Below are 23,688 nucleotides of genomic sequence, written 5' to 3'. Positions count from 1 at the left end.
GTGTTTATTTTAAAGCGAAAGTGATTTAAACTGTTATGTTATAAAAATATAAAATAACTTTATAACACCGTACAAGAATACCAAAAAATTTGAATTATTCATATTTTTGAAATTTCAAAGTCCTTTCAAGTCTTTTTTTGTGTGTAAAATTTACAGTCGCAAGGTGTAATGCATCATGCAAATATTTAAAGATAAAATCACTCGCTCGATTCGTCGGCCATCATTTATTTTTTGAAGTTTGTCTACTTTAAAAAATTTAAATTATGTTAACAAACTTCAAAAATGTTCAGCCTGCCTCTCAGCGGTTTTACCTTCAAATTTTTGTATCATGGTATAGTGTAAAGAATGCAGTCGGACAAAATTATTTTATTATAAAAATATACAAAAATATTACTTACCCTGCTCTTTACATAAGTAATATTGAATGTGTTTTCTTTTTATTTAAGTTAATTGATTGAATTAATTTAATTTTATTTCAAATTAATGAGAAAGTTAATTAAAAAAAAACATGAAGTATTAAATTTTGTTATTGAACAAATGTGTTTTTAATTTATCTCTTAAATCATAGTTTGCTGCACTGCATCTATTCGATGAAACTTGACTAATTGATGGTAAGGGCAGAGTCTCCCTACGCCATGCTCCATCGATCGTGGTATCATCTTCATAACTATCAACGAAATCACTACTCACATAGTTATGAGTTGATAATTTTAAAAAATTATGTAGAACTATGCACGCTTTCACTACTTTTTCCGCATTATTTGGAGCCATGCACAGAGTAGTTCGAAGGATCCTCCATTTTGCAGTAAGTATTCCAAAGGCATTCTCTATTATTCTACGTGCACGAGAAAGCCTTTTATTAAAATATTCCTGCTCCGGTTGTATAGCTCTACCCGGGTAAGGCCTCATTAAATACCGACGCAGAGGAAATGCTGCGTCACCAACTATATAGTGGGGGAATGGCTCCAATTCTCCCGGTAATGGACAGTCTTTCGGAATATTGAGAGAGTTATTTTCGATAGCTTCCGAAATTTTCGAAAATTGGAAAATACCGCCATCGCTTTGGCTGCCGTATGCCCCAATATCAACACATGTAAACGTATAGTTGGCGTCACATATTGCCATAAGTACGATACTGTAATTGCCTTTATAATTATAAAACATCGAACCTGAGTTCGAAGGGCAAGTTATGTTGATGTGCTTTCCATCTATGGCGCCGATGCAGTTGGGCATATTCCACATTAATTTAAATTCATTTGCAATACGTATCCACTCCGTTTCGGTAGGTGTCGTTACATAAAGTTCTGACAGCGAATTCCATATTACCTCACTTGTTTCAAGTGTTATTCTTCTGAATGTGGTTAATCCCATTCTATGTACGAGCGTATGAAATTGTCGGGTACCACCGTGAGCCAAATATCTACCAAGTGACAAGAGAACGTGAAATAACGAAAACACTATAAAACTGTAGTTTACTTACAATAGTGTTATAAATAATCTGCATTGGGAAGATATTGGAGTCCTGATTGAATGTTTTTTTAATGAATTCTCCAGCAATTCGTGCAATACGTTGAACAGTGAAAGGGGCATTCGTAATGATTTCTTGAATTGCTCCTCGTCCCTTGCAAGGTTGCGCAAAGCACTTTCAAACAACCCATGATTTTGTCGATCTAAATATAATTTTCGCACCCAAAACCTCCGTCGTTGGCGTGATTTGCGTTTTATTTTAAACATTTTTACTATTAAAAGAAAAATTCGCAAAATATTTTCACTTCTTCTAGTTAACATCTCTGTTTCTTTTGTTTCTTTTACAAATCAGCTGATTGTTATGACAGCGTTCAAAGTCCCCATTTGGTCATAGAAACTTTTAAAGCAAATCAAGTCAAGCGAAGCCAGCTTGCATTGGGCCAGCACCTTAAGTTTCGAGTTTTCTGGCTAAGTACCAACTTAAAATTTAGTTTCGGCTGCAGCTGCAAATAAGTCGTAACTGGGAAGAAGTATTTTATCAAATTAAGGGACAACAGACGAAATATGTAAATTAAGTTGGTAGAGGGTGATTTTGATAATATTGAATAATCTCCAATTAAAATTTACAAAGATCGATCCATTTTATTCGGAAGAAGAAATTAAATGCGTATTACATTTCGAATAAAGCTAAATCACCAATTTATAATTGGAATAATTTAGATAAATTCTCAAATAATAAGTCAGTTTCACGCTAGTTCTTTTAAAGTAAATTTGTGCATAACATTTAGATATCTACTATTTGTATGTTTCACACCATGCTTTCGATAAACATCGACTTCACATCACTGCGATTGTTCTGGCTATTTCACACAATTAACAAGAAAACGATACCTTATTCTTTTGCATAATCATGCAATGAAAATAAAAATTACATAAACGGATGATCAAACTTGACATTATTTAATAAAAATTTAATTTTTCCAAAATATCGTAAAGAAAAATAAATACATTTTCACACTCATTTTGTTATACCGTAAACTAAGTCGAAACTACTTAGTAGAGGTCTGAAATGCGACTATGAATAGAGGCAAATTTTAAGTTGGTACTTAAATTTAAGTTGCAACTTTGTTAGTTTCGACTTAGTTGCTGGACTATGAATACGCGCCATTGTTACGATTATCCTTGAAACCTTGAGGGATTTCCCAAATATCTTACGGCTCGTACTGCTGGATTGTTAAATAAATGCTCACGATGCCCAAATTGAAGTACAATTAACTTTATTGTACAACCAACACTTTACAATACTCGCTAATACAGTAAAAATTACGACGCTTTACAAAACTTGTAACCACAATTAAACTTATAGCTTGCTTATTTGCAACTCACTTTACTTGTAGCTTGCTGAATTGTAACTACTCACTCCGCTGTTTGGTGGCTCTTATATACCTGCGCTCGCACTCATGGCAACTCTAGAATGTTCGCTCATTCTCTTTCTCTCGCTGTTCGCAGTGTTCATCCAACTTGACGTTTCTCTTTGTGTAACATTCTACTTCATTCCTCGAACATTCTGACTATTTCTTGTNTTCGCAGTGTTCATCCAACTTGACGTTTCTCTTTGTGGAACATTCTACGTCATTCTTCGAACATTCTGCCTATTTCTCGTTGTTCGCTTTGTGTTGCCGCAGTATTCGCCACACTGCCCTCCACCTAAGTCTGATCGTCCCGATCAGACACACTTGCGGTTCCAAACGCTGCAAGCCTTTCCAAGTGGACCACCTTCATCTTGTTTCTTGGTCTCCTAACGGTCTGGATCCGATACACTACGTCATTTAGCCGTTTTAAGACCTTATACGGACCTTCCCAGTTGCATTGTAGTTTTGGGGACAAACCTTTCTTTCGTTGTGGATTGTACAGCAACACCAAATCTCCTTCCTGGAAACCCTCGGAATTCATCGCCTTATCATACCTGGCTTTCATCTTGTCACTCATAATTTGCGTGCGTTGTCTCACGAGAGCATGCATCTTTCTCAGCTCCTCTTCCAGGATGTTTGACGTCTCTTTTCAAATTCTTCTAGCATCACCAGTTACCCCAAACTTCAGGCCACTAGGAAAACGGAGCTCACTGCCGAATATTACCCTTGCAGGAGTTTTACCCGTTGTTTCATGCACTGCTGACCGGTATCCCATCAGGAACAAGGGTATGCGGACATCCCAATCTTTTTGATTCTTGTCCACGACCTTCCGCTAATGCTCTTCCAGGGTTCGGTTGAACCGTTCCACCATGCTATCTGATTGGGGATGAAGAGCCGTTATTCGAGTTTTTCGGATACCCAGTAACGGGCACATCTCTTGGAACACCGCCGATTCAAAATTTCTTCCCTGGTCAGAGTGCAGCTCTATAGGTACACCGTATCTCGCAACCCAATTGTAGGTGAATACCTCCGCTACTGTTTTAGCTTCCTGGTTTGGAATCGGGTATACCTCCGGCCATTTGCTAAAGTAGTCCATAACCACAAGGACATATTTGTTTCCCTGTAAGCTCATAGGAAATGGACCGGCTACATCCATGGCAATACGCTCGAATGGTGCACCTAAATTATGCTGCTTCATCTGGCCATGACTTCTAGATTTCGGTCCTTTAGCTGCAATACACTCCGCGCAGTTAGCAATCCACTCTGCGACCGATTGCCGACAACCAACCCAATAGAACCTCTGCTTGATCTTCTCCAGGGTCTTTGTGATTCCCAAGTTCCCTCCACTAGGAACATTGTGGAACTCCTTGAGAACGTCTGGAACTCTTACCCTTGGAACTACTATTAGGTTGCGGGAGCACTGCCCATCTTCTCTTTCCCATACCCTGTGCAAACAGCCAGATATCAACTTAAAGCTGCTCCATTGTGCCCAGTATGCCTTTGCGATGGGGCTTTCCGCTTCTATTTGCGTCTTAGTTGGCCTTCTGTCTACCACTAGTCCATGCATCAAAAGCTCCAGATCTGGATCTTCCTGCTGACACTTTCGTAGCTGTTCTGCCTTCCACTCTTCCGCTGGTGTTATTGTCGTTAGCCGGACGTCTATAATGCCCTCTTTGCCCTCAGCCTTTGCGCAGTGTTTACATTCCAGGCTACATGGTCGACGGGACATGGCATCAGCATTTCCATGGACACTTCCCTTGCGGTGCTCAATGGCGAAGTCATAACTTTGCAGTCTCTCAATCCACCGAGCTAGTTGTCCTTCTGGATTCTTAAACTGTAGCAGCCACTTCAGCGCTGCATGGCCCATTCGAACTCGGAAACGTTGCCCATAGAGATACTTGTGGAAATGTTTGACGCACTCCACCAACGTTAGAAGTTCTCTCCTAGTTACGCAGTAGTTCCTCTCTAGTTTTCTAATCGACCGGCTATAGTAGGCAACTACCTTCTCCTGCCCATCAATTACCTGCGAAATTACGCCTCCTATGGCATAACCACTAGCATCCGTATCCAAAATAAACGTTGCACCTGGAATGGGATACGCTAGCATAGGTGCAGTACATAGCCGTTCCATCAGAGTTTAGAAAGCCTCCTCCTGCTTCTTGTTCCACTCGAAGGCTCTATTTTTGCTAGTGAGCTCGTGGATGCTATTAGCAACGCTGGCGAAATTCGGAACAAATCGGCGATAGTAGGTACATAGCCCAAGAAAACTTTGTAGTTCGTGCAGGTTCCTAGGTCTTGGCCAATCCTTTACTGCTTCTATCTTTTCCTTCGCAGTAAATACGCCCTCCGTTGTCACCACAATGGTCATAAGTCTTTCAAAAGTGGCAGGAGCGTTGCATAATGCAAAGGGCATCACCGTGAATTGCAAGACCGTTTACAACGCTGAAACCTGTCTTCTCCTTGTCTTCGTCACTTACCTCCACTTGCCACTAACCGCTCTTAAGGTCGAGTGTTGAGAACCACTTTGTTCCAGTCAACGAGTCCAGAGTGTCATCGATCCTGGGAGGAGGATATCTGTCCTTTTTCGTCACATCGTTTAGTTTCCGGTAGTCTACGCAGAACCGCATTTGACTATCCTTCTTCTTCACAAGTACTACCGAGCTCCATGGACTCGCTGATGGTTCAATAACACCACTCTCGGTCATTTCTTTTATTATTTGGCTTACAGCTTCACGTTTGGTAAGTGTATCACTCCGAGGAGCTTGACGGATCGGCCTTGCATCCCCAGTATCAATGATGTGTCACATTAGTCCTGCCTGGTTTGTTGCCGTCCTTGTGGAATATGTTGGAGTATCTGCGGAGAAGTTCCTTAGCCTTGTGCTGGCGAAGTGGCCTGGCTTTCCACATTTAAAACATTTGCCAGAGCCATGCTTTTTCTCGCCCAGCAGTTGGATAATCTTCTTCAGCATTTTATTTGTCTCGTCCGGTGTTTCCACTTCCACGCGATGGGCTATGTAGGCTGGCCTACTTATGAGCGCCGCCGTTTCACGTGTCTCAGCATACGAGACCGTTTCAGCAAATATTGGCTTTTTGCATACGTCTCTTGCTTGGTATACATGACTCGCATTCCGTTGATGAACCTCTGGATCTTTACCCTTTCGAGGTGTTCACCAGATGCGTCTCCAATAGCTAAGTGAGCAAACCTCTCGATCTCTGAAGCGAATTCTTGTAGAGTCTCATTGGCTTTTTGGCAGCGATTCTCCAGCTCCATCTGGTAAATTTGTCTCCTGTGCTCGCTACCGTAACGTCTCTCCACGGCACTCATCAACGTATCGTAACTGTCCCTTTCACAGTCGGGAATAGTCTGTAATATTTCCGCTGCAGGTCCTTTCAATGCAAGGAATAGTACAGCGGACTTATCCTGCATGTTCCAATGATTTGCTGTAGCAGTCTTCTCGAACTGGAGCTTAAAGACCTGGAAAGGAATCGTGCCGTCAAAGGATGGAGTTTTTACCTTAGGAGCGCTCGTTGAAGTAGCTGGACAATTCATCTGCAAATATCGGAGGCGACCATCCAACTCTTCTACTTTAGCCTCGACTTTATCCGGTCTATCCTTCATTTGTTCGTTATCTCTAGCCAAATTCTCCTGCAGTTGTGTAATCTTTGCAACCTGCACTTCCAGCAACTGTGATACGTGTGTCTTCTGTGCTTGTAGCTGCGACGAAATATCTGACAACTGTGTTTGCATCTGAGATGACAGCTGTGATGACATCTCTGACATGCGTGTATCCTGTGCTTGCATCATCTGTGACATGGCAGCCAATAACGTGTGCATGTCCATAGCTGTTGATGACGAAGGAGCCTTTTGCTGTTCTTCAACCTTCCCGGATGTCTGATGCACATCCTTCGACGAACATGCACCCTCATCCTTCTGTTCGTTCTTTGCGGATGTATCGTCGGGTTTACCCTGGAAGTCGTATTTGTCCACGTCGATGTCTTCTGCTTCAATAGCCTCTAGCAGCCGTGATAGTAACTCCACTCTTCTTCCGGAGGTTGGTAAATTTCGCTTCTCCAACTCCTGCTTGAGTTCCTCAATCTTTAAGTCCTGAATTTTCGCCATTTTCAGTAGTTTGTCCCTCGGGATTTATTTAACAATCCCACTTCTGACACCAATTGTTACGATTATCCTTCAAACCTTGAGGGATTTCACCAAGAATGATAGAATACAAGATTGCGCCAATCGAGCTGAGAGCAACCGGCCGTGACGTCAAAATATACCACAATGAGAGAGCAAGACGAACTCGACAAGAAAAAGAAGAAGCATCGAACAAAAGGCAGCATTGCCAACTTTTGAATTCGAAAAAGCACAAAATTTGTATTGGTGTATTTTATGGACTTCATATGAATACATAATTTTAATGTAAGGATGCCGATTCAAATTAATAAAAATCAATGTTTCTTGCACAACTATCGATTTCTTCTGGCATGATTGAAGGTGCTGCACATATTTCGTTGTCGCTTATGATTGTCACTGTGCCATGATTTTGTTTAAATTTTTGTAAAATTGCTTAGCACACTTACGATTGCTATAAATTTTGCTTAAATTTTTTTAAGATTTTCTAATTTGAAGTCTTCAAACTAAAAACAAAAGCACCAAAAACGCACCAAGCACAAAACTTAAACATTTTCGCGTTTTGAATACCCAGTAAATTTGGTGCGAAAAGCATCAAGTTGACAACAGTGAATGTAAACAAAAGTATATTATGACGTCAGCGATTGGGTGGATGCTGTCAAATCGACGAAGAGAGGGTTAGCGGTCCGCGAATGGCGCGACCTTTATTTTCTGGATCGTGGGATTTCCCAAATATCTTACGGCTCGTATCGCTGGATTGTTAAATGAATGCTCACGATGACCAAATTGTAGTACAATTAACTTTATTGTACAACCAACACTTTACAATACTCGCTAATACAGTAAAAATTACGACGCTTTACAAAACTTGTTACCACAATTAAACTTATAGCTTGCTTATTTGCAAATCACTTTACTTGTAGCTTGCTGACTTGTAATTACTCTCTGCGCTGTGTGGTGGCTCTTATATACCTGCACTCGCACTCATGGCAACTCTAGAATGTTCTGAAGTTCATCACTCATTCTCTTTCTCTCGCTGTTCGCAGTGTTCATCCAACTTGACATTTCTCTTTGTGGAACATTCTACTTCATTCCTCGAACATTCTGCCTATTTCTCGTTGTTCGCTTCGCGTTGCCGCAGTATTCGCCACAGTATGTTTTTTACGCGTCTACATTTTGCAACCTCGCAGCAGGGTTGCATTATGGCAATACTAGTCACTTTTTTTTTATTTATTGGGCCCGTTTTCTGTACTCGCATTTAATTTGAGCGCAATTTCTTATAAAAAAAAAAAACAAATCATGGAAAATAAATAACAAATATTAGGAACTGGTAATTAAGTTAAATAATTAAATTTTTTCAGAACCAAAATCGAAAGGCGACATATAAAAAATGCACACAAAGAAGAAATGTCTAGCAACACCAGCAAAGTTTTGAGACGATTTTGCGACGACTACTAGAAAGGGGTGCTCATAGTTTGATGCTAAAGATGTCTCAATATATAAACGTCTACATTTTGAGACACAATGTGGAACGAACTGTGAACACCCCACAAAATAATATTGTGTTTGCTAAAGCATTTCATAGGCGGCACCCTGTTTTTAACAGCAAGGCGCCCAATGATATGCAAACCTTTTGCCTGTGGGAAGTGGGGAACAAGTGCAGAATACGGCCCATTAAGGTAGAACAAAACGAAAATGTGGGCATGGTCCGCCTTTTTTCTTGATTTTACTGGTATACAAAATTTTTGGTGCAAACTTATATTTTCGGTGATATGGAGTGGTGAAGGGGGAATTTTCGAAGATTTAAAATGGCTATATTTCAAAAAATTCCCGACCGAATTAAAAATTGGAATCGTTGGAAAGGTAAATAAAATCCCTTCTTTTAATATACACATTAATATACTTTATGTGGATAAATTTTGAGAAAAATCATTTAATAAAAAAAATATATATTTTTGTAAAAAAAAAACATTTTTTACTAAATAAAGGTGTAGATAACTACACACAACGCTATAATAAATCAAAAGAACATTAAAATACCTTTAATTTGGTATATAAAAAGTTACACAAACTCTTTAACCCTCAGGCTGTAGAGTTCTCCTTTCTGTGTTGCCAAAGAAGGGGGGCTGAACACCTTTCTGCGTAGGCGGCCTTCGGCCGCACTTAGGGATTATAACCCTCAGGCAGTAGAATTCTCCTTTCTGTGTTGCCAAAGAAGGGGGCTGAACAACTTTTGCAGAGAACACCTTTCTGCGTACGCGGGCTTCGGCCGCACTTAAGGATTATAACCCTCAGGGAGTACTATTCTCCTTTCTGTGTTGCCAAAGAAGGGGGGCTGAACACCTTTTGCAGAGAACACCTTTCTGCGTAAGCGGCCTTCGGCCGCACTTAGAAATTTTAACCCCTAGGCAGTAGAATTATCCTTTCTGTATTACCAAAGAAAACGGCGGAAGTATTTTTGCACAGAACTTCTTTCTGGCGCAGTCGTCCCGCTCACGATCATAAGCATCAGTATGGTCATTTCTCCCTTCATGAACACCAGTAAAACAAAATTACTCACGGTATTTAAATCTAACTATATAAAGTTATATGGTAAATGAAAGGTATTTTTATGCTCTATTTACCTATTATAGTTTGGTGTCTCATTTTTTACACATATTTGTCATTGTTATTGTGACTTATTGACATTTTATTTTTAATATTTTTATTGAGCTTTGTACCACGATTGTTTATAAGGAAAAATTGAACGCTTCTGACTTTGAACATGGATTACGCAGATTCGATCCCTGCTGAAGTCTAGAAAAAAGAAGTCTGATGAGGAGATGTGGTGATCTCCGAAGTAGCTGCTATAACTTCTACCGCTTAGATTTTGTTGCTTTTTCAAATTTTCCTAATAAACAATCGTGGTACAAAGCTCAATAAAAATATTAAAAATAAAATATTTTTCTATTAAATAAGTTTTCTTAAAATTATTGCACATAAATTTTACAAATGTGTATATTAGAAAAAACGGATTTTGTTTACCTTTCTAACGATACCAATTTTCGGTCGGGAATTTTTCGAAATATAGCCATTTTAAATTTTCGAAAATTCCCCCTTCGCCCCTCCATAGCAGCGAAACTATAAGTTTGCAGCAAAAAAATTTTATACCATTAAAATGAGGAAAAACAGGCGGATGACGCCCACTTTTTCGTTTTGTTCTAGCTTAACGTGCCGTATTCTGCACTTATGACGGAAGTGGGACGCTTGAGTGCCGCTGTAAACCAAGATAAGTCTCCAAATGTCGATAAGAAAGTTCACGACACATATACAAGTACACTTATGTTAAAACTTGCTTATTGACAAAAAATGCGGATGAAATATTAAAAACGCTAGCACAATCATATGCAGAGGCGCTTTTCGGTATAACTTAATTTAAGTAAATTTGTACTTTTCGCATACATCCCTCCACAGTAGAATTCATGGCATATAGAGAATATGGAGAAAACATCGATGGCACAATTTTTGTTAAACACCGATGGTTGATGGCGACTATCGATGCTTCTTTTATACACCTCTTCATCAAAAGTGATGAACTCTTGATAAACTTGACAAAATGATAAATTTACCATTTTGATAAATGAACTGTCAAACTTTGTATGGACATCTATTTAACCAAAGTTTATCACTTTATCAAACGATTTTGGTGGATATACGTATAAATTTCTGCAAAATTCAATCCTGACAGACTGCCAGGTGGTCAATTTTACTAGGGACACATAAAAAGAAAATTAGCAAACTGGACGAGGTAAGAATGAAACGTAACTAGCCATATAAGTTAAATAATAAACAATTTTGTGCAATTATTAACCAAGGTCCGATCATGAAAGAATGCGGATAAACTGATAAATTTAAGCAATTTATCTCTTTATCACTTTAGATGAAGACCCCTAATATTAGTTTCTAGTTTATAACCTTTCTTAACAAAAATCAAAATATTTTCTAAGACTGCAATAAAAAAACGTTTATCTCTTTTTAATAGTTTTATGTTAAGTGAATAAAAATGTTACGATTTTACAAGCTTTTATTTAACTTCACGTACATATGTATATCTCCGGGAATTTTGCTATCAATTCTTACCAACTTCCCGCTGAGCTAGAGAATTGAAACTGTAAACTTAGCGCAAACCCCGATGACAATATATTATGAAAGACTAATTAATCCACTAGGTGGTACAGGTTTGGAGATGTTTGAAAACCCCGTATTTATAGTCCGATTTGGTTCATATTTGTAATGCATATATATTACTTTCATGGAAAGAAATGGCTCCACAAAAGGTCTTTTTGATTTTTTTTTTTTTGCAAAAACATATTGAGGCGTATTCGTGTCAAAATTAAGTTCATACTTTAAGTTACTTGCGGCTTTTTGACATAACTTTTAAATGGTTCTCTGTCGAAAACGCAACAACTAACTTTTAGTACCAACCATGGTACAATGAATAGGTAGCAGCAGCAGGGTTGCAATTTTTATTTATTTTTATTTGAAGTGGTCCACGAATTGTCAGACCTTGTTTACAAATTTAAGTTTCATAACAAACCATAAAGTGTTAACTGTGTTGTGCTTATTAATACTTTGCATATTGCGAAATAATAATAAAAACTGAAAAAAAAAATATTAATTTGTGCGAATCAGAAATGGGAAAGTGCTACTTGTGTAAAACAAGAAGGGGAAAAGGCGAATGAACGTTTTTTAAAGTTCCACCAGATCCAAGGAGGAAAAACGATTGGGACAGAGCTTGTAGCGTGGAACTTCCTGCGAATGGTAGGGTTTGTTCCGGTCATTTTTCGGAATCCGACCTCATTGTAGGTGCGCAAAGAACCCACTTAACGCGGTGTGTAATTTTTTTATTAGTTGCGTTCCAGATGCTTCACGATTTGCAGGTTTTTACAGGAAGCCGTTCCCAGGTGACCACCTTCCATAAGGTTTATTAATGGAGAAAACAGCTGTTCCTGCAAATCCTGTAAACTTGCAAATCGTGAAGCATCTAGAACGCAACTATTAACAGTCTAAAACAAAAAATAAAGTAGGTTTATAAAGCTTTATAAAGTGTATCGAAGGCACATTGTGATATGCAAACTTTTTATATTTATCGCAGACAAAAGTGTTCAGTTGTCGAGGAAAGACATATCAAAAGCTATATGTCTTCACGCTGCCGGTCCCAGAGCATATAGGCATTTGTATGAAAATGGGTTTCCACTTCCTCACGTAACTCCCTTACAAAGGTGGTGTCGAAGGATTAACGTAAATGAGGGCATACTTACAGTTTCGTTAGACTTGATGCGTCACATTAATGATTACTCCGTCCAGGAGAAAGTGTGCATACTAGTGTTCGACGAAATGAAGGTGACTGAAGCGTATGACTTCGTGAGAAAACCTGCAAATTATGTGCAAGTGGTAATGGCGCGTGCTCAAGTAGCACACTGGTGTATAACTTGGAGTCAATTTGTGAATTTTGGTACAGTTCATCAAATTTATACCAAAATTCGTAAATTTACACCAATTTATACACTAGTGTGCTACTTGAGTGGATTGTACAGAAGATGGAAACAGCCCGTTTTCTATGACTTCGACTGCAAGGTCGACGTCGAGCTTCTAAGCAACATCATCGTGTCAGTTCAGAACGCTGGTTTTCCTGTCGTGGCAATCGTTTGTGATATGCATTTGCTGAAACTTATCAGGAATCATTATATTGATTCCGGTCTGATTTGGAAGGGAAAAATTATAAATACTCTTGCGTTAGTAGATGTAATGAAGCATACCTCTGCGACTGATATGTCCATTACATTTAAACTAAGCGAGGAACACTTATCAGTGAAAGGCATAGGTACATTAAATAATTTTGTGTTGGAAATCTACGTATGTAGGTTTCTTAAAGTTTATTAAGCAGACCAAAGTGAAGTTAGCAACACAGTTGCTTTCGAGCACAACCGCAAACGCTAGACGACGCTGCTATTCGCTCGGCCTGGACGTAACTAATCCAGTTGAGACTGCAGATTTGATGCAGTTAATAAACGACTGTCTTGAACTCATCCATGAAAACGTACAATTACCCAGGAAAAGTAAAGTTTATTATTAGTATGTTGGTAAACAATTAAGGCTATTATCTTTTAAAGGAGCCATTCGGCCTCAAACTGATCCAGCAGAAAGACATGCTGCTACAGATGGATAAATATATGTCAGAAGTGGTAATAGCTGGGAAAACAAGTGTGCAGCAGTTCCAGAAGGGTGTGTTGATCACGAGTAGAGCGCTGCCAATGTTGTATGAATATACGCAGGCCAAGTACGACTTCAAGTATATATTGACGTGGCGAGTCAACCAGGACATACTTGAGCATTTTTTTTGGTAGTATTCGCAGCAAAGGTGGCCTTAACGACCATCCAACACCAAAAGAGTTCCGGTATAGGCTTCGTAAATATATCTTGGGTAATTATTCTAAATTTTTTTTAACATAAGAATTTAATAATCAATGTTTAAATTTTCATACAGCAAGAAACACCGAAAACTTGCAGAACACTGGCAATGTGGAGCAAAATTCGACCGAATGGCTCAACTAGTCGAATCCGCAGGCTTTGTGTGACATTGAAGCTGATGGCGCACCCCATGAGACCGGAGTTGAAGATCCCGAAGTTGTGGACGCATTAAGCGGCGTAAATATATGTAGACAACGACGTACTTGGCGGGTTACATAATCCGAAAACAGCATCTCCACGAGCATGAGGATTCAAATATCGCATCCTTTACTTGGGTGAATCAGGTTTTAAAGGGATTTTTGAAAAAACCCTCTACTAATTTCCTCAGTGGTGTGAAGTGTCTGGAAGCAGTTTTTCACACCGTAAATTCCACCGAAATCGCGCGTTGCAGAAATATAAAACAGCACATACTCGATCAAAGCACACATATGGATCTTCCGGAAATTGTGAAACGATTTTTTTTAAGTGCCGCCTATTTTTCCGCGTATGACATTTGAACAAACGCTTGAAGGTGCAGAAAGCTAAGCACAGGATGTTGCGCTACATAAAGTTGAGTAAAATAACTCTCTGATCTGGTAAAGAAAAGACTTAATGCTTCTTAAATAAATATAAATTATCTTTTTATTTCAGCACAGCCCACTACAACGCTAATTAAACCACTGATATGTACTTTTGGTGAGTGACACTTTTAAACCGCGTACAGTTTCATAAACAATATAAATTCATTTAATTTCAGGTAAACACTTTCAACATTTCAAAGGCCCTTTTCAGAGCCGCAAAAAAAAAGAGTTCTGATTTGTAATAAATGCATGTACGCATTAAAGGCCCTTTTAGGGCCAAAAAAGTTCGCAGAGATAATATTTTAATGAATGCTTGCAAGGCCCTTTTTAGGGCCACAAAAACTTCACAAAGAGATCAATTTTGGTCATTTAACAAAAAATTATTTTCTGGTACTTCATTAAACTTAAAACTAAAAAAAGTTATTCCACATTTTTATTTTTACTTCAGCTGCGAACACAGCCGTTTATGTTTTGTGGTCGACAGCTGCACAAATATTCAATTCTTTCCTGAAAAAATGTTTGTCTACCTGCGACGAATTGCTTTCCAATTATTTTTGTGAAGAACGCTGTAAAGAAAAGAAAAATATGTTTGTTTGAAGCTTTCGTAAAGCTTACCAAGAAGGGTGCATAGGACTCCTATGGTCTATGGAGGTACCAGCATTCAGATAAGCTGTGGATTTTAAAGTTGCTTTTTCCTTTTCACGTATACGCAATACCTGATTTTCGAAACTTGGTTCCCAGGCGTATAATTTAAGTATCTACAAACCAAAAATGTAACAGATTACGAATCTAATTAACTTCATTTGACTAAACACAAATTCCGTCATCTTACCTTAATACCGCTCAACACCTCATTCATTAACTTGACACGCTCATCCTTGTACTTCTTTTGTCTTATTTGATATACTTTAATGCGATTGGCAATAACACCATTGACTGGAATCAAAATGATCATTACAGCTAAGCCAGCTAGCACTGAGGGCATTCTACAGTTTCATAAGTAAAAACACTATCAGCTGATTGCCAAAAAATGCCTACAGCTGAGATCACCTGATTTTAAAACGCACGTTTTTGCAACATTGTTGCATTAAAAAGGTTAAAAATCATAATATATCTTATTGAAAAGTTTAAAAAATTTCGTGCAAATTTAGGAATTTATAATTAAAAAAGCATTACTATAACTAAGAAAATATGAATTAGTGTAAATTTTGTTAGTCATAGATATTATTTTGAAGTACTTTTGTCGATTTTGCATTGATTTTAATGTTAGGGCCTGTGCCAATCAGTAGAAAAGTTCTATGGTGTAAAAACTTTTTACTATGGTGAGAAAATTTTACATTTCTGCTGTGCCAATTCGTAACTTTTTACTGCTGGAAATTTTTGACAGTTGCCGTGATGCAGAAGAAGAGTATCGAGTTAGCAATTAAAAAAATACAGCGATTATAAAGAAAATATTAGAATTTGCTGATTTCGGATCTTCCAGAATTTAAATCCATCCTTCTAGAAATGTTTTCTCTAATACCCACTCGCTTTGGTTTACTCTTGATAATAGCTTTATTTCTTTACTTCTCTAGCGTGATTCAATAATAAAACGGGAACGGGGAAACGGGAAAGATTGGAATTCCTTGTTGCAAAAATTGTAGTAGAAAAGTACACAAAGTAGTAGATTAGTAGTGAAATTTCTTTTGTAAATTCTAATGCATTTGCAGGAAATTTGGCATTTTAAATGAAATATTGAACGAAATGTTATGAAATCTACGTGAATTATGTAATTCATGTGCTATTTAGCTGTATAATAACTGCAAAAAGGCTCAAAATTAAAATTAAACCTTTATGGAGTTTAAGTAAATATCGAATTAAAAACAAATTTATGGTTTTGTTATTGTAAACAAGTAAAAAAGTTTAAGTTCGGGCGAAGCCGAATCTTGAATACCCGGCGCAAGTATTAAATATAATTTTTTCACCTTTCCGAAATCTACCGTTAAATGGTAAGCAGGGGTGGTTCAGCAGTTCTGAAATTTACCGTTATATGAAAAGCGCAATTTTATTCCGACTTCTTAAATTTTCTCTTCTTGGTTTTGTGTGTCAAGTACAATATTTATACCGAGCTTAGTACAATTTCATAGAACGGTTACCGAGATACACTAGTGTGGTCGCTCATTTTCTAAAAATTTGTCATTAACGTATTTCTTGCTAGAGAATTATTGCAAACATCAAATTGGAATAAATTAGCTTAAGTAGTTACTGATATATCCAAGATTTCGTATTTCTCTAAATTACCGTTATATAGGAGGTGGGCATGGTTATTGTCCGATTTTCAAAAATTTTCAGATGTTTGGTATTTTTTACCAGGACCAACTATTGTGTCTAGTTTGGAAGACATTGATGGAGCGGTTACCAAGATTCACTTATTTTCCTCCTGAAGATCATTGTAAATATCAATTTTGAGTGAATAAGCTTCAGAAGTTACCAAAATATCGCAGTTTCGTTTATCTGAAAACTACCGTTATATGGGAGGTTGGCGTGGTTATTGGCCGATTTTGCCCATTTTCAATACCATCGGTCCTAGGCTCAAAAGAGGTACACGTACCAAGTTTCCTCAAGATAATTTAATTTTTCAATCATCGCTTAATCGATTTATTTTTTCATACTTAGCATTTATGTATACAAAAAAAGAAGAGCATAAGAACGAGAGAGAGCTGTTAGTTTCTGCCAGTTTTTTGGGTTAGGAAACCTTTCCAGCAGAAACTAGTTATAATTATCTGTAAAGAAACAAAGCTAATGCTTGCTGTTAAATTTTTCACTAGCCCTGCCGGATTAACCACTTTTATTCACCTCTTAGCTGTCAAAAATTTACTATCCAGAGTACTTTTCTATCAATTGGCACAGGACCTTACCATAAAATGCAACTTTGTGATTGTAATGATGCATTTTATAAGTACCATAAAATACATCACTGCATATAAATATGGCCGCGGTCTTGTTTACAAAATTTTTTAACAACAAATAGGCACCAATAAATATTAACACGAATTGTATAAGTGGCGAATTAACAAGGAAGGAAAACGGTAGGTATATCGATTGCTCAATTTGAACGATATTCAAGGGATCACACGACTCATTTAGCCAATGTTCGGGAAAACTTTTCATCCAGCAGGACAGCGAGGATTCTTGGCCCTCCTATAACAGAAAACGCACATCTGTGCTCTTGAGTTTCCTTATGAGGACTTTTACTGGCTTACGCATCGGAAAAATGTTGTAGTTGCAAGATCAAAGAAGATTATGCACGCTTGGCAGAGATTTCACAGGTGGAAATAAGACCATCCGCGGCAAAGCTCATGTCACCGAAAGGGATTAGTTTTTCATACAGTATCACAGCGTTACTATTCTCGGTCTATGTGTGAGGAGGATACCGTGCTTTAGTGGTTTCAACTTACTAAAAATTTTGACTTTACAGACTGTTTTTTCTTTTGTTTTTGTTTAGCATTAACCGACGCAAAAGTTCTTATTAGGCGCCGTGAAGCAAGTGGGCATTGGCTAGTATACGTATAAAATTGTGAAGGTAAGCTTGCTATATTCTTTAAATCATTTATTTATGACTTCAGATATTTATAGAACGTTCATTTAGGAATTCTATAATGGCTCTGGGTAACCGTTACCATTGCATTGCCTGTTGAAGATGTGGCCGAAGCATAGCTGAATGTAGCTGAAAAACTTAGTGCGAAAATGCCATTGGCCTAAAACACGCACGAATAATTGTGCAAGCATGGTTTGTTGGCGAGGGGAATGAAGACAATACATTGTTCGGTGAGTTTTGTACCAGGGCATTTGTACAAAGTGTAGCTGCAACTACCTTAATGTGTACACATATATATAAACAATAAAATTTAAAAGTGTGCGAATATTTAAAAAGTGCAGTAGAATGGTCCAGCTGTAACTACCTAAATGTGTACATATGTAGGTAAAAAGAAGTGCAGTGCTAATATATACATACATATGTATGTTAGAAAGTGCAGCAGAATGCTCCAGCTGCAAATAGGTACATATGTATGTAAAGAACAAAAAGTGTGCTGCAAAATATGTGCAAAGTGCAGTAGACTCTCACCTTTTGGCGGCTTTCCAATGCGCACAAATTTCGTTTATTTGTGCACTAAAGAATTGATGCGTTTTTGAAAACAGTCATTTTGGTCAGGAATAATATTTGCATTCGCTGCATTATTAGCATCAGTTCTAGTTGCATCTTTCCAACCAACCAGCATATTGGCTGGGTACCTACATGTGTAGATATGTGTGCAAACAGAATAAAGTGAGGCGTATATGAAAAAATTGCAAAAGAATATTTCACTAAATGAACGCTCCAACTGCAACTGCACAAATGTGTACATACATACATATGTATGCAGTTAAGCACAAAAAGAAAGGGAATTGCAAATACATTTGTACAAAGTGAGCTGCACCTACCTACATGTGTACATACTATGTATGTAGGTAAAAAGAAGAAAGTGCAATGGAAATATATACATCTATATGTATGTACATATATATTTTACATATACACATGTATTTATATAAATATTTTAATAATATATAAATTACATATTTATTTTTCGTTATTTTAATACGTTAATTTTTCTTTTAGATTTCATTTGTCGAAGCTTCGTTGGATGTAAATTTTTTAGTTGCGCATAGCACCATGCTGGATGGAAAAATTGGAGAAGTTCGATAATGCCATTGAGAGTTACTGGAAAGCCTGCACTGTGGGTTATATTGTAGCAGGTAGTTATTTAATTACTAAGGCATTTTTGGTTTTTTTTTCAAATGTTTAGCGGAAAATTTAAATGATAAACGAATGCAATCGCCATAGTAGCAGACACCTCATCAGGCAATATTATGTAAATGGAGTTCAGCGATCCTGCAATCGGATTTGAAAATGTCCAACAAACGCCGGCAATCAGTGGTAAAGGCACTTCTAGTCTAATTTTCAAATATTTTACGCTTAACTAACAAATTTTTAATAAATTGTTTTAATAGTTATTTCTATTGTATGTACATATTTATTTTAACACATAAAAAAGAAAAAACCCGATAAAATTTTGCAAAGTTGTAAGAAAACTGAGTATTTAAGAACCTCTATAAACGGTTTTTAATTGCACATATATATCGAAAGAAGGGTAATTCGATTACCTTTCTTTTGATTATAATACCGTTAAAATCGCTTATCTTTTTCTATAGAAATTTTTCAATTTTTGAAAACATCTATATGTATGCTGAAAAATCGCGGTCAAATTTTCCAAAGATGTAAGAAAACTGAATTTTTGTGAACTAATATAAATACTTTGGAACTGTTTATATATATATGTGAAGAAAGGGAAATCGATTACCTTTCTTGTGATTATAATACCGTTAAAATCGCTTAACTTTTTTATACAAATTTTTCAACTTTTGGAAACCTCGGCAGCCAGTTCGAAAACGCCCTATCTCAAAAAGCTTTTAAAAACGCCCTATTTCATTTATATATATGTATTTATTTACTTATTTATTATTACGGCGTTTTGGGCCTAAAATTTAAAATATGTATGTATAATAAAACTTTACAATTCATAAATTCATAAATTCATTGAATTCGATGAGCTGCACACTCTTGCAACAAATGTGGGATATGTACATAAATGAAAATAAAGAAACCAACCACTTTCGTAATTAATTGTTTCATTTATTTATTTATTTTTATTCAACAAATAACAGTACAATAAAAAGTTACTTATTAGCATAGCAAAATTTTTAATTAAATTAACATATATACATATATATAAATATAAATATATTATGAATAAATAAATACAAAATTCAATATTTAAAAATTGGTATTGGGATATATGTACATATAAATCTGGTGGTAAGTGAAACGTTTTATTAGTTTTTTTTTTACATAAAGCCTCAAAGTAAATTTAAATATGGGAATTTATTATTGCTTTTCCACACCACCGCTGAGGTTGCAATAAAGGCGCGTTACCGACTTTTTTTGGGTGTTCGGTTCCCCTTGAGGCCTATTTTCACCCATATAAAGCAAATATTCTACATATATACATGCACATTAATACATCAGAAGAACAGTGTCTAAACAGTACTACTTGTACTAGTAGAAAATTAAAATATGAGATGCCATTGAAAATTCAGGTACAATGGGTAAGAACAATAACGTAAAATATATTAATAAACATACATATACATATGTACAACTTCGAAGTAGTTACGGAATTTAAATTATAATACATATACATAACTCACCCACGGTGACAGCTTCTAATTTTATATGTTAAAAAAAGGGACTAAAAAAAAGTAGATGAAATGCGTTTCTCATTTCTTCCGTTGGGACGTTGGGAGACGTTGTTGATCCCTCTCTGAAGCCGATGCAACCACCGACGACGCAGTCCCAGCCTGCACAGTTGCTCGGTTGTCACTACGGGTAGGATGTTCGCCCTGGCCCAAGGGGGGGTCAACCATCTCCTTTAATGGAAGTTGTGGCGGAGTCGGTTTCACCGCCATCACTTCGGCAGCTTTCGAGACTGGAATGACCTCGTGCCAGCTCTCAGCCTGCCCAGTGGCCTTGCTGGAGGATGAGCAAGAGTCCAGGTCGATTTCTGTCGAGGCATCTGTAGGTTTCCCCGCCTCCGTCTCAACACTCTGCGGCTCCTTCGTAGGCGAAGTGCCCCTAAGATGTCATTTTATGTGGCCGAATCTGTAGGCTATCCGACCATTCACCGCAGCGAGTCTCGTCATTGATACGTGGTCAATGAGCAGTACCAAATGTACAAACTGACCACTTGTCAGCCTGTGCGATATCTTCCAGCCAGCGGTCGAAATGCGATTCTGAGCAGTGATGGTGTTCAGAATCTTCTCGTTACTGAGCTGGAAACTCTGGGGGAAATATCCTCGGATTACGTGAGTTCGAGGGAACTCATTTTCTTCCACAAGGTTAACGTCCAGACCACACTTGGTCTTGATAAGCTGGACGTTCGATTTTAGCCACGTCGCTGTTTGAGCGTTCGAGCAGACGACAAGAAGCCACCCAGCTCGAGGGGCACAACTTTCGAACTCGGGCTTTACGTCGTCGCTCGAGTTCTCAATCGCGACGTCTATTATCGCCTCTTGTAGCAGTGCCAGTTGCTCCACTGTTAAAGAATCGTTGACTGAGTCAACCGGAACAAAACCCAAGTCTACGCTACTTACCACCCGGCTAAAGGTGGTTTTTGCGGGCCCCATGTGAGCCGGTCTGGGTTTTTTCGTGACATTGCCACTGGGTGATTTCTCCTCGGGGCGAATACGTTTCAACTTCCCAGTGGTCGTTGACGTAGTTTTGGCCATTTTTAAGGCTTCCTCCCTAGTCTTGCCTTCGCCTAGGGCACGCCTGAAAATCTTCCGCTCTTTCGAGTTGAAGTAAACAAAGCTGGACTTGGGGTCCAGCTTCACTTTTTGCAGCATTGTGCCTACTTCCGTAAGCCCTGAACTTTCAGAGCAAATGCTCATGCTGTCAGGAATCAACGTGCTGTCCGACTCAGCACCTGACGAAACATTGCATGCTCCTCCTTTGACGTGCCCAATGGCTCCGTCAGAGGAAGTTGAGAGCAGCCCAAAGGCTGCAGTGAGTGATGATTTCTGAGCATCATCGGGCTCATCTAAATTTGGTTTATTTTTATTTGAATTCATTTTGTTCCCACGAGTGAAGGGGAAAAGGGAAAAGTACGCCGCGGTAATCCCGATCCCACGGTAAGTCTAGTTGAAACTGGAGAGAGACCGGTATCCAGAGTTCGCATATTAACGACCAGGCTCCCCCCTGGCCACGCATCCATCGGCATACGCTGTTCCACCTTGGAGTTGGGGTAATTTTTTGAGAGGAAACGGCAGCTCAGTGGGCAATCTGAGAGACGGTAGGAGACCAAAGTCATCTCCGTCCTCAGACTGTCCCCTAATACTAGCCTCTTCTTCCCGGGAGTTTTCTTCTCCCCGACTACCACTAGCCAGCACTATAGCCAGAGACATGACCGTAGCTATAGCCTGTTTCCAGCCGCCCCCGCGTGGAGAGTGTAGCCGCACTTCCGGCAGTGCATGGGGACGGAAGACACCCCCAAAGGAGTGACAACCGTCCGCACACCTGTCGGCTGACGGCCCACAAAATATGTTGAAAAAACAACAAAAAAAAGTTAAGTATTCAAAAAAAAAAAAAAACATGTGCGACGTTTCGTGAATCCCACTATTATATGTTTGCCTTAACGGTATTTTACACTCAAAAATTTTATGTTTTTAAAGTAAGATTGCTTTGCCTCTTTATTAAAGCAGTTAATCAAAAAATAAGTTCTAATTCTTATAAACAAAGACTTTATAATATCTGGATTACAATTTTCGCAGCAAATATATGGCTCTACCTCAACCATCTTTTCAAATAAAATTTGAGAAAACCCAATCATATAGCAAGTCGAATCAAAGTGATCGGTGAATATTTTTTCAAGGTTTGAAATGAAATTTATGAATTCCTTTGGAGGCTTAACAAGATTGCTATTACTGAACTGTTTTTCTCTAGTAAAGTAGAAATCCTTTTCAGTAATAAAACCATCGAACCTTGGGAGAGGCATTAAACAACTATGCACTTTAAAATATTTAAAATATAAATAGCCACAAAAATAGACAAAAGCACTGCGATGAAGGAAACTACTTTCATTTACTTCAACCGATACATCAATTTGAAGATTTTGAACGGAGTGTAGGGAAGGCCTAGGCAAATCTTGAAAAATTTGCCAAGACGTATCTCTAACCAGAGCGTCATTACATGCATTTTGGAGGGTANATTAAACAACTATGCATTTTAAAATATTTAAAATATAAATAGCCACAAAAATAGACAAAAGCACTGCGATGAAGGAAACTACTTTCATTTACTTCAACCGATACATCAATTTGAAGATTTTGAACGGAGTGTAGGGAAGGCCTAGGCAAATCTTGAAAAATTTGCCAAGACGTATCTCTAACCAGAGCGTCATTACATGCATTTTGGAGGGTACTACTAGAAACTGATTCCCACTGATCCGCGGGCAAGAGTTCGCAATTTCCCTTGTCAACACATCGAATATAGCCTATGCCCCAGGCTTGTCTAAAAAGATATGAGAAACGCTGTGGAGTTATTCTCACGTCAAATCCCCCACCTCTTCGTATATGCCCGAAAAAGTTTTCTATCTTATCCTGGCATAACTTCCTAGTCATTAAATGGGTGAAACCTTGGTGTGACCAAAAGCTCCACAAATGTCGTAAACTATTAATAGGTTTGTTCGTCGAAANTGTGCGACGTTTCGTGAATCCCACTATTATGTTTGCCTTAACGGTATTTTACACTCAAAAATTTTATGTTTTTAAAGTAAGATTGCTTTGCCTCTTTATTAAAGCAGTTAATCAAAAAATAAGTTCTAATTCTTATAAACAAAGACTTTATAATATCTGGATTACAATTTTCGCAGCAAATATATGGCTCTACCTCAACCATCTTTTCAAATAAAATTTGAGAAAACCCAATCATATAGCAAGTCGAATCAAAGTGATCGGTGAATATTTTTTCAAG

General features: G+C 37.9%; 1 protein-coding gene and 1 long non-coding RNA gene across 6 annotated transcripts; one reads left to right on the top strand and one right to left on the bottom strand.

Annotated features, from left to right (window-relative positions):
- Positions 1-757: 757 nt before the first annotated feature.
- On the bottom strand, positions 758-1,738 carry LOC108361431 (putative nuclease HARBI1). The gene is made up of 3 exons (XM_017614046.1): positions 1,481-1,738; positions 946-1,420; positions 758-835 (listed from the first exon to the last, which is right to left on the bottom strand). Exons 1-3 carry the CDS (start codon positions 1,732-1,734, stop codon positions 758-760), a joined length of 807 nt encoding a protein of 268 aa, XP_017469535.1. The 5' UTR covers positions 1,735-1,738.
- Positions 1,739-17,129: 15,391 nt separating this feature from the next.
- On the top strand, positions 17,130-19,126 carry LOC108361427 (uncharacterized). 5 transcript variants are annotated; one of them, XR_001847297.1, is made up of 6 exons: positions 17,131-17,149; positions 17,239-17,481; positions 17,566-17,643; positions 17,710-17,888; positions 18,721-18,838; positions 18,908-19,126. It is a non-coding gene; the product is annotated as an uncharacterized LOC108361427 (long non-coding RNA). The 5 variants fall into 5 exon arrangements; XR_001847296.1 differs by having other exon boundaries at positions 17,539-17,643; XR_001847298.1 differs by having other exon boundaries at positions 17,539-17,643; positions 18,721-18,857.
- Positions 19,127-23,688: the final 4,562 nt, after the last annotated feature.

Source organism: Rhagoletis zephyria, unplaced genomic scaffold (assembly GCF_001687245.7).
Source record: "Rhagoletis zephyria isolate East Lansing unplaced genomic scaffold, Rhagoletis_zephyria_1.1 Rzeph_scaffold_00762, whole genome shotgun sequence".
Taxonomy (NCBI): Eukaryota; Metazoa; Arthropoda; class Insecta; order Diptera; family Tephritidae; genus Rhagoletis; species Rhagoletis zephyria.
This window is presented reverse-complemented; position numbering and strand designations above follow the sequence as displayed.